Source organism: Heterodontus francisci, chromosome 24 (genome assembly GCF_036365525.1).
Source record: "Heterodontus francisci isolate sHetFra1 chromosome 24, sHetFra1.hap1, whole genome shotgun sequence".
Lineage (NCBI taxonomy): Eukaryota > Metazoa > Chordata > Chondrichthyes > Heterodontiformes > Heterodontidae > Heterodontus > Heterodontus francisci.
This window is the reverse complement of record NC_090394.1, coordinates 59257194-59274305: the sequence shown is the minus strand read 5'-3', so window position 1 is coordinate 59274305 and position 17112 is coordinate 59257194. Positions and strand designations below refer to the sequence as shown.

Here is a 17112-nt window from a genome sequence, read left to right as displayed (position 1 = left end):
GGCTGTGGAAGCTCAGTCATTGAGTATGTGTAAAGCAGTGATTGACAGATTTCTAAATACCAATGACATAAGGGGATATGAGGATAGTGTGGGAAAAAGGCATTGACGTGGATGATCAGCCATGATCGTACTGAATGGCAGGGCAGACTCGATGGGCTGAATGGCCTACTCCTGCTCCTAGGAATCCCCCACTATCAACATCCTGGGGGTTACCAGTGACCAGAAACTGAACTGGAGTAGCCATATAAATATTGTGGCTACAAGAGCAGGTCAGAGGCTCGGAATCCTGCGGCGGGTAGCTCCCCTCCTCACTCCCCAAAGCCTGTCCACCATCTACAAGGCACAAGTCAGGAGTGTGATGGAATACTCTCTACTTGCCTGGATGGGTGCAGCGCCAACGACACTCAAGAAGCTCAACACCATCCAGGACAAAGCAGCCTGCTTGATTGGCACCCCATCCACTAACATTAACTTACTCCACCACTGATGCACAGTGGCAGCAGTGTGTACCATCTAAAAGATGCACTGCAGGAAAACACCAAGTCTCCTTTGACTGCATTTTCCAAACCCGCAACCACTACCACCTAGAAGGACGAGGGCAGTAGATGCTTGGGAACACCACCACCTGCAAGTTCCCCTCCAAGCCTCACACCATCCTCACTTGGAACTATATCACCGTTCCTTCACTGTCGCTGGGTCGCAATCCTGGAACTAACTTCCTAACAGCACTGTGGATGTACCTACACCCCAAGGACTGCAGCATTTCAAGAAGGCAGCTCATCACCACCTTCTCTAGGGCAACTAGGGATGGGCAATAAATGCTGTCCAAGCCAATGTCGCCCACATTCCATGAATGAATTTTTAAAAAGCTGGTTACATGCTTTCAGAAAAAAATAGGAAATGTCAGTAGAAACCTAAAATGGGGACAATTGTAAAGACTAAAAATTGGGAGGATAGAAAATGTGTTTTCTGAGAATAACTTGAATCAAACAGAAAATAAACTTCAAGGAATTAGTTTGCGTGCCTTGTCATGTGTCTGACCCAGGGTGCTCCCATCACTTGTCTCAACTACTGTAAAGTTCTCTTTGATTTATTTATCCATTAAATGTTCTTTTGACCTTTTTCAGGACAATGTGGGCCTGAGAGGAATACTCGCCACAGCATGTGCTGTGTTGACGCTCCCAGTTTTCGCACTGCTGGCATTCACCTTTGTACCACCATTGGTGTCTACAATATGGTTGGGAGTCACCTACTCATTTGCTGCTGTAAGGTGTTGATTTTTATTTTTCTTTCTCTGCTGATAAGTAAACTGCTTTTCATTTCCACCGCCCCCCCCCCCACCCCCGACTTGCTCTTTCATCCCCATCACCCACCTAAAGCATCAATTTTAATAAAGGAGTTTGCCATCAGACCCCCTTCAAAAGAAAAGTTACAATTTCAAAAAATTCTGCTAGTTTATGCAACGAGTGCTAATGCTGTAGAAGGTATTGGCCTCAAGATGTTACAGTTGTGAAGAAAGCACATAGAGAGTGATCAACCTAGCTGAGCATTAACTGCCTGTTGTTTATCTCCTTTAGAAGAAAGTACTATAACATTGTGTTATGGAGGCCACAAAAATGGCATAACCTGAAGTTCAACAGCAAGGGTCTCTGGGAAAGGTCACATACAGGCGCTGATGAAAGCTCATTGACCTGAAAGGTTAACTCTGTTTCTCTCTCTACAGATGCCTCCTGACCTGCTGAGTATTTCCAGCATCTGCAGTATTTTTGCTTTTGTAGCTGAGTACTTTATTTGCGATAAGAACAGAGTTAGTTACAGTACAACAAGTGGCGATCTAACACTAAGTAACAAAGCTGAGGCTCACCCAGGTTGTGTTTCAGTGGAGTAGTATTTTGACATCCACGCAGTTATTCCAGGCTGTGTCATAATTGCACTATTTCTGTACCCAAGAGCATGATGTTTGAGCTCATTCTTATAATAGAGAATGATGCATGATGATTAGCAAGCATTAACCCATACAGGTTGCTTCCCCGTATCTCTTCATTAGAAGGGGCCAATAGAAAACTACCAACAGTGGGACAGGGCAGGTGAAAGTTCATTTGCCCAAAGGTTACTTCAGTCCAAGTTGGCGACTTATAACATTTCTTTGTTCAGCTCCCATGCCATTGTCGACAAGCTGTTGATCATGATGTACTCATGCCTGGTCCCAGACATGGGTCACTGTGGAGCATATTATGATCTTCATGGCTGTGCTCCACGGCTGCTCGCCAATCTCTTCTTGGGAAAGAGCAGCCTGTATTTTCTTAGACATTCAATAAGTTTTAAGAAACATATAATGCTCCAGAGCTGAAAACATTATTCTTCAAGCTACCTGAATGGTTATGTGGTTCAAGCTATCATGACTAAGTTTAATCACTGGTCTTCTAACCAAGCTAGCTAAACAATTGTCTGGTTAACATACTGAATAAATGATTCTAGTAATGCAAAGTAGGTGTTTCAGGGGTCTTTCCAAGACGGAGGGTTGGATTAAAATGACTGCCAGGAGCCTCCGATCCCTCCAGTAACGATTTTAAAGGGATATTGTTGGTGATACTTGCTTTAATTTCTTGTATAACATCTATCCAAATGCTGTCCAGAAATTTCTTATAAAGCTCTGGTGAAATACTCATTGTGTTTTTAATGTGTGAATTTGGATTGTTTTTGTCATGATACAATTGGGAGCAAACATTTTTGATCTAATTTCATTCCTTCTCATATTTAAGAATTATATATATCAGTGGATCTCCCATGATGTTGCAGATTTAGTGTTCATGTGATAATTGAAGCAAGATTTGTACATGTAATTTAGTGTTTGTTTTAAAGCCATACATTCCTTATTTTATGTTTCTGTTGTAAATTCTTGTATCCACATTTATAATGGAAGCTGCCTATGTAAACATGTCACACTGCAATGACACCCTCTTGCTAGTGGTGTCATGGCAGCACCCTGGAGATGTGCAATTACATTGTAATAAGTTTACATGGGCAGTTTCCATTATAAATGTAAACATGGGGATTTATAACAAGTTGACAGCATGGAAGCATCATTTGTTTTCATATCTTAAAAGGTTAAAATAACTGAAAATTGCTGGGACTAAGAATAATTCAGAAACCAGATTTTCTTTCATTTTGAAGTGCCCAGCATTCTGATATGGGCTGAATATTATCCCATGATCTGCAGATTACATCTTGCATGGTTATTAAATATTACTTTGGTTTAAATTGAAGGGTGTGGGCAGAAAGGGATTATTATGCTGGCTCACAGTAATGAAATACCGGGTGTCATTTCCTGATTATTATTTACACAGGTAAGTGGCATAAAGTCTCACTCACCCATCACCCCTGTGTTCGCTAACCTGCTCCCACTTCCAGTTAAGCCATCCATCCCTCCCTCCATGGCCTCGCCCCTCCCTATCTCTGTAACTTCTTTCAATTCTGACCTCCACCATTGGTGGCTGTGCCTTCAGCTGCTGAGTCCCTATCTCTGGAATTCCCTCCCTAAACCTCTCTATCCTTTTATAAGAAGCTTCTTAAAACCTACCTCTTTAGACCAAACCTTTGGTCATCTACCCTATATCTGCTTATGTGGCTCGGTGACCAACTTTGATAGCTCTTTCATGAAGTGGCTTGGATGTTTCGCATTAAATGGGCTGTATAAAAACAAGTTGTTATTTCCACAGGCAAGTCTATGGCCATCAATCTTCCTGGTAGTTCCTCAGGCAAATGTTGGAACAGCTTTGGGGCTTGCAGGTTCGGTGCAAATGATTGGTGTTGGCCTTTGTAACTTGATAGTTGGGCAGATCCTTGGAAACCAATCCAGGTGAGCAGTTTTTTTTAAATTGCCCACAATAAAGTACAATATGTATTGTCGCCTGCCATCTGAAATGTGTACCTTTCACTTTAACTATTATTTCTGTGTTTTCTGTTATCTGTATCCCTCCCGCTACTTGTGCAAGTTGAGATTCTGCTCCATACTGACGGGAGTTGATTACTTGTACTGTACAGTGAAAGTGAAACTTCTCTATAATCAATGGAGGCCCAATGCACTTGATATATCTAATAACAATTGTGCAATATGAAGCATAAATTGAAAACAATTACTAAGGGTGAAGTGATATATATTTCCCCTTTTATCAAGTCCTATATTGGCTGAAATGACTTGATCCACAATTTGCTCAGTTAAACTAGACTTGGATATCTGAAATGATAGCGCAGAATGTTGACACCCTGTACTGTCATCCAATGGCTGGTTGAATATTTATGCTTGCAGCTTCTCACATGGCGAATACCTCATCATAGGCACAGGAGTAGGCCATTCAGCCCCTCTAACCTGTTCTGCTATTCAATTTATATCATGACTATACTATCTCTATGATGGCCATAAGAGAATCATGAACAGAGGCTGTTTGCTCCCTTAACAGAAAGGAAAATAAATCAGTGACTGGGTCTTGTCTATCCACACTTAGACAATTTGTAATAGCTGTTTATAAAAATGTGGAATTAGGTTGACTGCACATTCTTAGCTGGGGAATGGTATGTGGTTTGAGGAGACCTGTGAAGAAATTTGTAAACTTTAAGCTAAATCTGCAATTTGTACTTGAACAGCATGGGCTGAATTTTCATTCTAGGGTCTGTGTTAATTGTGTTTGATAGTATGCAGGTGGTGGGGATTAATTGGGGTTTCACTTGAGCACACACAAAGAGACACATTGAAATTGTGGTGTGGTTGAATTAGCAAATGTATGCTTGTAATGTTTCACTTTCTAAATAAATGTTGGGGGCTGAGTGAAGATTGGTTCCAGTACTATCCTTCATCAACTGGCTTTCCGGATTAGAGCAGTCGGGACCCCGATGTTGAGTGTATTCCCGGGTCCTGATCCAGAGCCCTGTCAGTGCCTAATGGCCCAATATGATTTTTAACAAGCAAGCCAATTAGTGGCCAGGGTGTGCAGTCGTCATCCAGTTGGAGGTGGGGAGTAGGCAGGAGAGCAGCAAGATGGACATGTTTCTAAAGGCAAACTGGCAGCCATTATTGTTGTTGCTGGTTAGTGGGAATGGAAGGAGGAGGAGAACTCAGCCGAACAGTAGTACAGGTACCTGTGCAAGGGTGGCCCCTCGATTCAGTGATGGCTCCCTTGATGTTCATTTGGAGGCGGGGGCATTCGCGGTGTCCCATTCTATTCCCGGAGAGGGGTAGGAGAAGGCCAGCCAGCCAGACCAAGCTCATATGACTGGAGGTGGAAGAAGAATTCAGTGGACATAGCATGGTGAGGAGGATGTGAATTCATTGCAGCAAATTCTTCAGTGACCTTCTGCGGGCTGGCAAGGTGAGTGCAATACTGCACCCAGATGACAGGCCTGCTGTCACAAGCATACACACGAATTAAGCAGCCTCAGGGTGCATAGTCCTCCTGAACAGTCAAAACGTGTGTGCCCAGGAACATTACAGAGCCATGAGCAATGCTGACGTCATTAGCAGGAGTACAGGAGGCAACACTGAAGACAGTAACATCATGCGTTGCTGCAGCTGGAAGTAGTGAAGGCAGACCAAGGGGATGTCTTTGTCGTCGTCTGCAGAGGAGGAAGAAGCGAGTGAGGTTGCACCATCACACCGGTCAAGTGTACCCTCCACCAGCACAGATACACACACCTCGGTGGGATGAGGATGAGCAACACTTTACGAGTGAGCAGGAGGAGGTGAGGGAGGCAAAGACAACTGTGGGTGGTCCCCATTGGAGGATGGAGGACAGACACAGCCATGCTCAGCAGGGTGGATGCACAGCCTCAGGATTCACATGTAAGGCGGGTATTCCTGGACCAACAAGAAATGTGTACCCACATGTCGAAGTTCCCTGAGGCGGTGCACAGACATGGGCACAGAATGGAGGAGTCCATTCATCACATGAGCACTGTCCTGTCTTGGGGTTTTAAGCGCATGAGCTCCTCCATTGAGAAAGTGGCCAACCTCATGGAGAGCCATATGCAGCATTACTGAGTATATGCAGCAGCAGCACGCTGACATGCACACAATGTATGAAACATTCTGTAGCATTGACCAGTCAGTGGTGCTAATGGCACAAGGATGCATGGAATGGATGCCTGGTGTGACCCAGCTGATGGTTCCCTCAGATACTCAAGTGCTCCATCAAAGGACTGAGGGAGTCAGATGATGAGGGGGCTACCCCTCATGAGACCCATCGTCCGAATCCAAAATCTTGGCACTTCTGACTGCAGAACCATCTACAAAGCAAGGCACTGTGGAAGTGCACCCATTGGTACCTCCAAGATGTGGATATTTCAGCCACAAGCGGACACAAGTGAGCAGGCGGCCTCCACCTCATCTCCAGCCACAGGGGAGCACCCCATAGGAGTGGTTGCAAGTGCAGAGCACCGGGTCTAATTCCACGTTGAGGTTCACTGGGGGGACATGTTTCAGTATAGTTATGAGAACTCTACACGATGGATATGGTGTTTGAACTGAGACCTGTGTGTTTCCTGTCTTTGTTGAAATTAAGGCAAAAGAAGGAAGATGTGGGGGAGTGACGCAAAAGTTTGTGCTTGGGGTAAATGTGTGGCTGGTGGTGATGTGTATGTGACTTGTGTGCCTTTCATTGTAGGGAGCAATGAAAGACTTCTGTGTTGTGTGCATAGTGGATGCACTGTCTTATTTAGATGAAGGTGAGTATCAGACCCAAGTGCTTTCCATAAAGGAGGCGCCCTCAGGAGAAACAATTCTGGATAAGACAGCCTGAGTTCCCTTGCCATCCTGATAAATGCCTTGACCGCTGATCTGGTTCTCTGGAAGGCCTTGCAAAGCGTGGGCACTACCTCATCCTTGTCTTCATCCTTCTCTGTTTTCAAGACCCACACCTTTCTAGAGGACCATGTTATGGACAGCACAGCAGATGACAACAATCCTAGACCCTCTTGAGGGAGGGTGCCTCCTCCTGACTGGTCAAGGCACCGGAACCGCATCTTCAGACGTCCAGTGGCCTTCTCAATGGTGGTCCTGGTGATCAGATGGCATTGTAGCGCCTCTGTTGCATGATCTTGCATTTATGTCCATAGCCATATCTTCAGGGGATGTCCCTTGTCCCCTAACAGCTCACAGAGTGTCTTGGGTGCCATGAAGAGATGCAGCTCCCAGCATATGATTCACACACTTGCATGAAATGCTTGTTGTGGTCGCACACAGCTGGATATGCAGGGAGTGTAATTCCCTTCCTACTGAGGAATCTCTCTGGCTACTCAGTTGGTGCCTTGATGGCCATATGGGTGCAATCAATGACCCTCTGCACCTGAGGGAATCCTGCTGCCCTCCTGCCTGCATTGCACTATCCATTTGGAAATCAGTACGATACAGCCCTCATAAACAACACATCCTTGAACTGTCTTATGCAATGATGGGCAGCTGCTTGAGAAATGCCACTCAGGTCAGCAGCCAATCCTTGGAATGACTCCGTTGTAAAGGTCTTGTTCAGAGCCACTGTGGCTTTTATGGCTACTGGCAGGCATGCCCACGGGACCTGCTAGGCCTGCAGTCGCCTTCAAAGCGGGTTTGCAGGTGTTAAGATCGAGGCTGGAGAAGTGCACTGTCTTTCTTAGGTCCACTTCTCCACGGGTCACAACATATATTTAAATGTTTATCCAGTTACTGATACTACCAATTATATTTCAGAATAAAAGCCACCAACCAGGTTTCTTTAATAAACAATGAAATTATCAATTTAATATAAAATCAGACTAATTTGGTAAAGATGCAAAGCATTAACACAGATTGAAATATGAAAGTTCGCTTTTAGATTAGCCCAACGCACGCACGCATACACGCGTTAAAGAAAAAATAAAGAGTTCTCTGCAGAGATCTCTTTACAAAAAAGGCAACATAAAAATACTTAGGCCAAATACTTGTTAATTCTTGAAGGAAAAAAAAAGGATGATATGGAAGGATATCAGTTGTCCCTTTATTCTGGCGTCCCAAATAAGATTAGATAGCTGTCACTGGGATTTTTTTGAGTAATTCTCTTCGGGCGATGTCGAAACTTAGTCTGGCGGGCTTTCCAGGAGAAATGTGGCCTCGGGTTTCAGCTATCTCATACTGGAGGCTTGCAGTTTCTCACAGGTGGATAAAAGATGAACTGGTGTCTTCTCTCTTAGCAGGCTGACTCCAACTGACTCAATAATTCAAAATGAAATCAACTCTTGACGACCATAAATCTTGACATGTCACTTCTCTGTAAATAACTCCCCCTTGTCACCAAGGCTCTTGCTGTATACCTAGCTGAAGACGTGACTTCCAGTAAGTGTTTTTTCTAAAAAAAAAAGTGTCACTGGAAGGACTTTGGGACTTGGTTTAAAAATAAAGTCAAACATCTATGGAATTTCTTCAATCCCAAATGAATCCATTTCCACAATTATAAAACATGAATGCCCCAAAAATATTTAAAAATGCAACCTATTCTTTGCCAGTACACCCTGTTGTGAGGGTATCTCCTTTGTTGTCTCACAGCCCCTTGTTCCTCATCACCTGTGTCCCTCATGGCCAAGGGCCTACATTTACCGCTGAGGCTGCTCTTCATTGCTGCTCATCTCCAATTCGGAGTAGCTAATCCCCATTTGCAGGAATGCTCTTGCTTGCCTCCAGCTGGATTATCATGGCCACCAGGACCTCCCTGCTATGCTCCCATGACCCCTGCACTCTCACTCCCCAACCCCCCAGCAACTGCCCCAACATTCATTAGTCAAACCTGGAGTATTGATAACACAATGACCACAATGAATGAGGCGATTAGTGAGCCTTTCCCCTCTTATGCAGTTTTCTGACTAACACTCACATCCACAACTGGCTCTCTGCTGTGATCTCACCTCCTCCTCATCCGCCACCCTACGAAAATTCAGTCCCATGTGTCCATTTCACATATCATCATCTGTAAAGTCAGTTGACAAAAATATGAAGGGACGGGCACTTGTTTCAAATTAACTCGGTCCACTTAAATCCCACCATAGAAAAATCTAGCTCAACTTTATTTAATCCACTGAATGTAAACTCAATACTTTCTTGGCTTCTTACTGAAGCATCATTCTATGGTACTGTTCACACCCCCCTTCACCCAACCCCCCCGCTTCCCCACCTCCTCCGCCTGCCCACCGCCCATGTGTTATTCTTCTTGCCAGTGCCTTGATGTCAATGAAACTGTTCATCTGCAATGTACGTTGGAGCCAAACTCTGCACAGACAGCATAAAGTTCGTATGGGTAGACGTCTGCGTGGGTTGCTGAATGGCAACTACAAGTGGGTACCCTGTGACCCTCCTCCTTCTGAACCTGGGTTCTTTGAAACTAATTGTAATGCCTTCTAGTCACCCCAGCTGAGGTCAGCAAGTTGAGCCTGGGGCATGGACTATACTTGTTTGTATAGCTGAGTGCTTCCCTTGGTAAGCTGACCAACCCCTTAGGGGAATCCTACAAGAAACATTTAAATTGTGTCTTTTAAAGGTATATTTGGAGTAAATGACCTGAATGGGGGGACAATATTTGCTAGTAAAGCTATTGGTGCGTGTAATGATCAGTGGGAGATGCTGTTGGGGGGGGCCTTGAAAATGTAACTGTAAACTATTGTTATGAAACCCTATAGTTTGTGTGGCTGAACTGCATATATCTGGGTTAATAGAGGTGTGGGAAGAGCATCTTGGTCTCTTTGGCCAAGGACGGGGTTGCTTTCTTGTGTAAGATAGTGCCAGTATGGGAGCGTGTCATGGAGAGACAGGGCAGGATTTATGGGAGTTGGAGTTTCATACTTCTGAATCCCCTATGTTGAGATCTGATCATGGCCATGCTGCTATCAAAGGGCGATGAGTACTTGCACATGAGCAAGCTAATCACCCTGGCTGCTGTTTGGCTTAGAGTTAACTGAGGCCTGAGAATATATTCCTAGCTGCCCTTTTGGCCAAAGGAAACTAAACAGGATTGGAGAATTTTTTTTTTCTTAACAACTTGTGATTATTGCTTCTGATGTTTGGCTTGCAGTGACTTGAAGATCCCAGGGTGGCGCTGGCAGCAAATGATGATCTTTATGCTGGTGAACACCATCAGTTGTACCATCACTTCCATCGTTCTCAATATAGTGGACAAACAACAGGTCAGGGTCTCGCCAGTAAAGTACAGAATTAGCTGGAGTGAAAAGTTCACAATTTATGCATATTATTGGTCAGTAAATGCTGCTTTGGTTAGTCATGTGGCAAGGGGAGGGCAATATTCCATATACTGGGAGAGGACTTTTGCACATACTTTTCCCATTTGTCCTCAGAACTGGATGGTGCAGACAGTTAGATGCTGGCCTTTGACCTCTGGGACCTGGGTTCAAACCCATCCCTGACCGATGGAATGGAAGTCTCTTGTCCAATGACTGTTAAGATTGTATGTGAAATAAGGTTGAGCAGTCTTCGTCTAGTCCCTTGTGAGCGCTGGCTGGCAGCATCATTCAGATAGGTAGAAGGATGATTGTGGTAAATGGAAAAAGTGCTACACTGGTCAGGCTGGTGTTGTATTATTTAAGGTTGAAGTATAACGCAGAGGGGGTTTTAACTTGGTTGTTCTGTACCGGACCTGGAAGTACTTAATGCTGATACAGGGTGGATGAAATGGGCATTTCAATTCCCAGCATTTTATTTTTCACTCTTTTACACCTTTAGGTCTTTTTCTCTTTTTTTTCAGCCAAGCTTTCAGCCACCTTTCCTAACTCACTCGATATTCATTTTATTTTGTTCCTTTTTCTTTTCCCCTCATCCACAAGACTTTTTGGGATTTTATTCTACAGTAATGGTGTTATGCAATTGTGTGGTTTTAGAGATTGATTTTTTTTTTCTTTTCTATTCTTGAAGGTGTTGACTTCTTTGCAGAGAGTACAACTGCCCTCTGGTACTTTCCCAAATGGCAATTATTGACCGTGAGTGCTGGGAGACTATTATCCACACAAGCACTTACGGCAAGGGTTGCTGAACAGGAGTAGGATCCTTTTTTCCCCCTCCCTGGTTCTCTAATCTGGGACAGGGTGACCAGTAGTAGCTATCGCTGACCCAGATAAGATAACTAACGTGGTGCACATTGTGGATTGAATGTGGAACCTTCCTAGTTTGTACAACTTTTTGATGATGGCTTTCCTTCTAACCCAGCAGAGAAGCCTCGAAAAGAAAAGTATTCACATCTACTGGCCACTTACTTACATAGCATCATGCGAACTCTGGTTTGTGATGACCAACCCATGAATAACACTGCCTTCACATTCCAGTCAAAATTCCAAACACAATTATGTATATAGAACAGAGTGTATTTAATAACTGGACAAAGAGGGTGATTATATGCTTAGAGATGCAGGGCAAGGCTAGAATATTTAGAGTACTTTATATCAGTGTTTACTAAGGAAGAGGATGCTGACAAAATATCGGTAGAAGTGGAGATGATTGAAGTAATTGGGAATACATGGAAGGTGCCAGAGGATTGGAGAGTGGCAAATGTGACACCCTTATTCAAGAAAAGGTGTAAGGATATTCCTAGTAACTACAGGCTGATCAGTTTAACATCAGTGGTGGGTGAGGTTTCAGAAACAATCATGGGAAAAAAATCAACTTGGAGAGGTTTGAGTTAATAAAGCAGAGCCAGCACGGATTTGTGCTTGACTAATTTTTTTTTGATGAAGTAACAGGGAGAAGGTTGATGAAGGGAATGCAGTAGATGTTGTCTATATGGATTTTAAGAAAGTGTTTGACAAAGTACAATGTAAAATGTTGGTTAACAAAATTGAGGCTCATGGGATAGGAGGGTCAGTGTCAACTTGGCTAAAGAATTGACTTAAGGACAGAAAACAGCAAGTCACGGTAAATTGTTTTTCGGAATGGAGAGTGGTAGACAGTGGTGTTACGCAAGGTTCAGTGCTAGGACCATTGCTTTTTTTTTGCTATATTATATATATTTTTTCTTTTGGGCCTCCTTATCTCGAGAGACAATGGATACGCGCCTGGAGGTGGTCAGTGGTTTGTGAAGCAGCGCCTGGAGTGGCTATAAAGGCCAATTCTGGAGTGACAGGCTCTTCCACAGGTGCTGCAGAGAAATTTGTTTGTTGGGGCTGTTGCACAGTTGGCTCTCCCCTTGCGCCTCTGTCTTTTTTCCTGCCAACTACTAAGTCTCTTCGACTCGCCACAATTTAGCCCTGTCTTTATGGCTGCCCGCCAGCTCTGGCGAATGCTGGCAACTGACTCCCACGACTTGTGATCAATGTCACACGATTTCATGTCACGTTTGCAGACGTCTTTATAACGGAGACATGGACGGCCGGTGGGTCTGATACCAGTGGCGAGCTCGCTGTACAATGTGTCTTTGGGGATCCTGCCATCTTCCATGCGGCTCACATGGCCAAGCCATCTCAAGCGCCGCTGACTCAGTAGTGTGTATAAGCTGGGGGTGTTGGCCGCTTCAAGGACTTCTGTGTTGGAGATATAGTCCTGCCACCTGATGCCAAGTATTCTCCGAAGGCAGCGAAGATGGAATGAATTGAGACGTCGCTCTTGGCTGGCATACGTTGTCCAGGCCTCGCTGCCGTAGAGCAAGGTACTGAGGACACAGGCCTGATACACTCGGACTTTTGTGTTCCGTGTCAGTGCGCCATTTTCCCACACTCTCTTGGCCAGTCTGGACATAGCAGTGGAAGCCTTACCCATGCGCTTGTTGATTTCTGCATCTAGAGACAGGTTACTGGTGATAGTTGAGCCTAGGTAGGTGAACTCTTGAACCACTTCCAGAGCGTGGTCGCCAATATTGATGGATGGAGCATTTCTGACATCCTGCCCCATGATGTTCGTTTTCTTGAGGCTGATGGTTAGGCCAAATTCATTGCAGGCAGACGCAAACCTGTCGATGAGACTCTGCAGGCATTCTTCAGTGTGAGATGTTAAAGCAGCATCGTCAGCAAAGAGGAGTTCTCTGATGAGGACTTTCCGTACTTTGGACTTCGCTCTTAGACGGGCAAGGTTGAACAACCTGCCCCCTGATCTTGTGTGGAGGAAAATTCCTTCTTCAGAGGATTTGAACGCATGTGAAAGCAGCAGGGAGAAGAAAATCCCAAAAAGTGTGGGTGCGAGAACACAGCCCTGTTTCACACCACTCAGGATAGGAAAGGGCTCTGATGAGGAGCCACCATGTTGAATTGTGCCTTTCATATTGTCATGGAATGAGGTGATGATACTTAGTAGCTTTGGTGGACATCCGATCTTTTCTAGTAGTCTGAAGAGACCACGTCTGCTGACGAGGTCAAAGGCTTTGGTGAGATCAATGAAAGCAATGTAGAGGGGCATCTGTTGTTCACGGCATTTCTCCTGTATCTGACGAAGGGAGAACAGCATGTCAATAGTCGATCTCTCTGCACGAAAGCCACACTGTGACTTGGATATTGGAATGCAGAGTAGAATTTAAAAATTTGGTAGTGATACCAAACTTGGAGGTGTGGCAAACAGGCTGATATGAATCACTTGCAACAGGACATAGGCCAGCAGAATGGGCAGACAAAATTTAATATAGAGAAGTGTGAGGTGATGCATTTTGGCAAAAAGGATAGGGAGAGACAATATGGACTAACTGGCATAGTTCTAAAGAGTATACAGGGACAGAGAAACCTGGGGTTCATGTTATATCTTTGAAGGTGACAGGAAATATTGAAAGAGGAGTTAGCAAAGCATATGGGATCATGGGTTTCATAATTAGAGGCATTGAGTACAAATGCAGGGAGGTTCTGCTGAACCTTCATAAAGCTCTGATTAGGCCATAACTAGAGTATTGCGTTCAGTTCTGGTCACCACACTTTAGGAAGGATGTGAGGAGCCCTTGAGAGGGTGTGCCTACAAGGGTGGTGGAAGCAGAGGTGATAGATTTCAAATGGAAACTGGATGGGCACTTGAGGGAAATAAACCTGCAGGGCTACGGGGATAGAGCAGGGGAGTGGGACTGCTTGGATTATTCTACCGAGAGCTGGTGTGGCCTCCGGGACGAATGGCCTCCTTCTGTGCTGTTATGACTCGGTTACTAGTGATGCAAGGCAGTAACTAACCAGCACTCTGCTTTTCTTTCCTGTCTCTCTACCCTGAGCCCTCGCTGTTTTCCCTGAGATATCTGATTTTCCCTCCCCTTCCCCAGTAATATAAGGAGCCACAGTTCCATCTTCCAGAGCCCAGCCCCTTACAAGTTTCAGATTAAAGGATCTCGCAGTTCTATTGCAGTTAGATTATACCTGTAGCAGTCCTTGTTTGGAAGTTCCCCTTTCTCCTCACGTCTCTCTATTAAGCATGTGTTATCTGTGCTCTCTGATCAATTGACTAATCTTTTTTTTTAACAGCACTACCTCCGTTCCATGAGTTAATGACATTTTATTATGTTTCTGCTCTCAGGGTGGCACATTGAACAGAACCACTAAGCATTCAGAAGCTGTGCAAGAGGAAAATCAAGAACAGTCAGAAACATCCCCTTTGCTAAGGGACAGCAGTGATGAGAACAGAATTAGCTGAGATAATAGGAAGAATAATTAATCTCTTGGGTTAAAGAAAGAAATTGGACTATTTTGTAGTAGAATAGCTGGTGTTTTTTATTTTTAAACTTGAGTGAAAATCTACCAGTGTGATCTATTGTGTTATGTCAAAAACAAACATTCTCGATCACATTAAGGCAGTAACCATTTTGTAGCTGAACTGGAGAACTTTTTGTTAAATCTAATAATACCTGGTGCCCCATACAAGCCTTCAGTAGATACAATAATCTGTTGGCCTGCATTTCTCACTCACTCCAGCCCTTGCAGTTATTATTTATATGTAACTTTCACAAGGCACTAGAAATGTGGTGGTATGGGTAAGAGGGATAGAGGTCATGGTGCGGAGAAGCCCTGGTTTTCAGCTGCTCTGTACCAAACCTGATCTTGAGATGAGTGCTTTACATTATGTAAGATTGCAAAAGGAAATGTTTTAATTTTCTATGTCTGTCAGGTGAAAGAGCTTTCCTTTATATAGCATCTTATGTCTTCAGGCCATCAAAAGTATTTGCAACCAATTAATTGCTCAAGAATCTTTGCTATTGTGTAGATCACGAGATGTGAGTTTGATGGCCTCTGACCAAATATAGAAAGTGTGGGAACAAAGGATTCTTCACCTAAAGTAAGAGAAAGAGTGGGCCTGGACCTGTGCCAGCCAGTGGAATAGAGCTGTATGCACATGGGTTATATCCCTATATTTTTCAATGCAACAATGAGTACTCCATTTCATGAGTTAAACACTATTTTGCTGGCTTTCTTGTGAACATTCCAGTTTGCACAGCACGTCTTGCTTTAGGTATGATTTTATGAAGTTTTCAATTGGTATTTTAATTGAAATTAGAGACTCCTTATGTGTTTACTGAAAAATAAACCTTTTGATTTCTGAACGCTCAGTCTGCACCTTCATTCATTCCTGGATCATGCTTATTGACTGTCTGTTGCTTAGCATTCCTGCAGGCACTGACATACTAAAGTTGCTGGGTTGGTTTGTGTTGGAAACGAGGGGTTTAACTATCCCCTGCAAATACTGATTACGTGGCATTGCTTCTATTTCGAGTCTGAAAGTTTTCCTGCAAAGTTACTGGCAACATTCAGATGACTGACAAATGCATTTTTTTTTTTAGGAAGGAAAACCTTTAGGTTAGAGAATGTCAATTAATATCGAAGCGTCATTCTTATTTGATAAATTGCATTTTGCCAATGTTGGAGTTAAGTGAGGGAGTTTCTAATTTCCAGATATAGTATTGGCCTGTAAAGGTTCAGAGAATTAATTGTCAAATATAGTTAGTTGAAAATTACTGCTTTGAATACAACAACAGTTGATGTTTTCAGAATGGGTAGTGGAATAAGCCATTTTCTCAAAATCTAGAGATGGCATTTTGCTAGTACCAGTGATGCCAAAACAGCTGTGGGACACACCTGAAATTGTTAAATTCTGTTCTCATTTGAATATTCTGAATTGCAAAAGTCAAAGCTGAATCTAATTCAAGCCAGAACAGTTCCATTGAGACTATTTACTAAAGTAATTTAATGTATCTGCAGTGAACTTTGCCTGGTGTGGAAACCCAGTTTGAATATCTAGATTATGTGCCTCTAGCACTCCAATTAGTAAGGCCTCTCTTTCTCCTCCTGCCCCACCCCACTCCTCAAGTACATGTGGTGAAATTAGTCAACAGCATTAGTGCTAAGCAGGCCAATTGTGAATTGGAAACCTGTTTCACACCAATTACTTTACTAGAAAAGAACATGTAAAGCGGGCTGTGTCGATTTGCTATTTTCGTGTTACTGGCATTGACCAACTTCACCCGTTTTTCAAGTGCTTCTCCTGCAACTCTTCAAACCATCCCCCAAGCCACAAGGCTCTTCAAACTATAGGTGTAGAAATATAATCCCAGCCCTCACACATAGATCTTTGTCCAGGGATCATGTTTCCTGCTAACCCAGCTGAATATGATGAGGTTATGTTGTTTATATAAGCAGTGAGAAAGTAAACTTATTTCTTAGTTACTGCTTGGTCAGATTTCATTTCTGTTTATGCATCCAGGCTAAACATCAGCCCCACATATGCAAATGCCCATCTTTTGACTTATCTTTGCTCTCTGTGCTGTAGCAACCATTCCATCCATCCCACCCCCAGCTCAATGTTTTTTTTAAAAACTGATGCAATTCAGGAATTTTCTGGCAAAAAAAAAACTCTGCCATCTTTTGCCTGATCAACTATAAACACTATCCAGAAATAACTTGCTTTTAATATGCTGTGGTCACCCTGATTTCAAGATGTTAAATTCTGGAAGGATAGGGAACAGTCTTCTCTACTACCTACTCCTCTTGATCATCCTCTGGGGGGTGGGGGAAGTAAACTTTTCCACATCAAACTTTTTTTTTCTGTTTCAGTTTGCATGGGTGATCTTAAGTTCTGCCTGACCTCATCACTGTAACCTTTTTGTCTACTCACATGGTATCTATGCCCTGAATAAATACTTACTACATCAGATCTCCTGTAAGTTT

At 43.6% G+C, this 17112-nt stretch overlaps 1 protein-coding gene across 3 annotated transcripts in view; it reads left to right on the top strand.

Annotated features, from left to right (window-relative positions):
* The window catches only part of mfsd1l (major facilitator superfamily domain containing 1-like), a 32413-nt gene extending 17039 nt beyond the window's left edge, over positions 1-15374 (top strand). For 2 of the 3 annotated variants that reach the window (XM_068056860.1, XM_068056859.1), the window contains exons 8-11: positions 1128-1265; positions 3720-3859; positions 10065-10176; positions 14471-15374. In XM_068056860.1, the coding sequence (XP_067912961.1) occupies positions 1128-1265; positions 3720-3859; positions 10065-10176; positions 14471-14587 (507 nt within the window). In that variant the 3' untranslated portion in view covers positions 14588-15374. The remainder of the gene's footprint in view (positions 1-1127; positions 1266-3719; positions 3860-10064; positions 10177-14470) is intronic. The other variant, XM_068056861.1, reaches the window with a different exon arrangement.
* The last annotated feature ends 1738 nt before the right edge of the window (positions 15375-17112 follow it).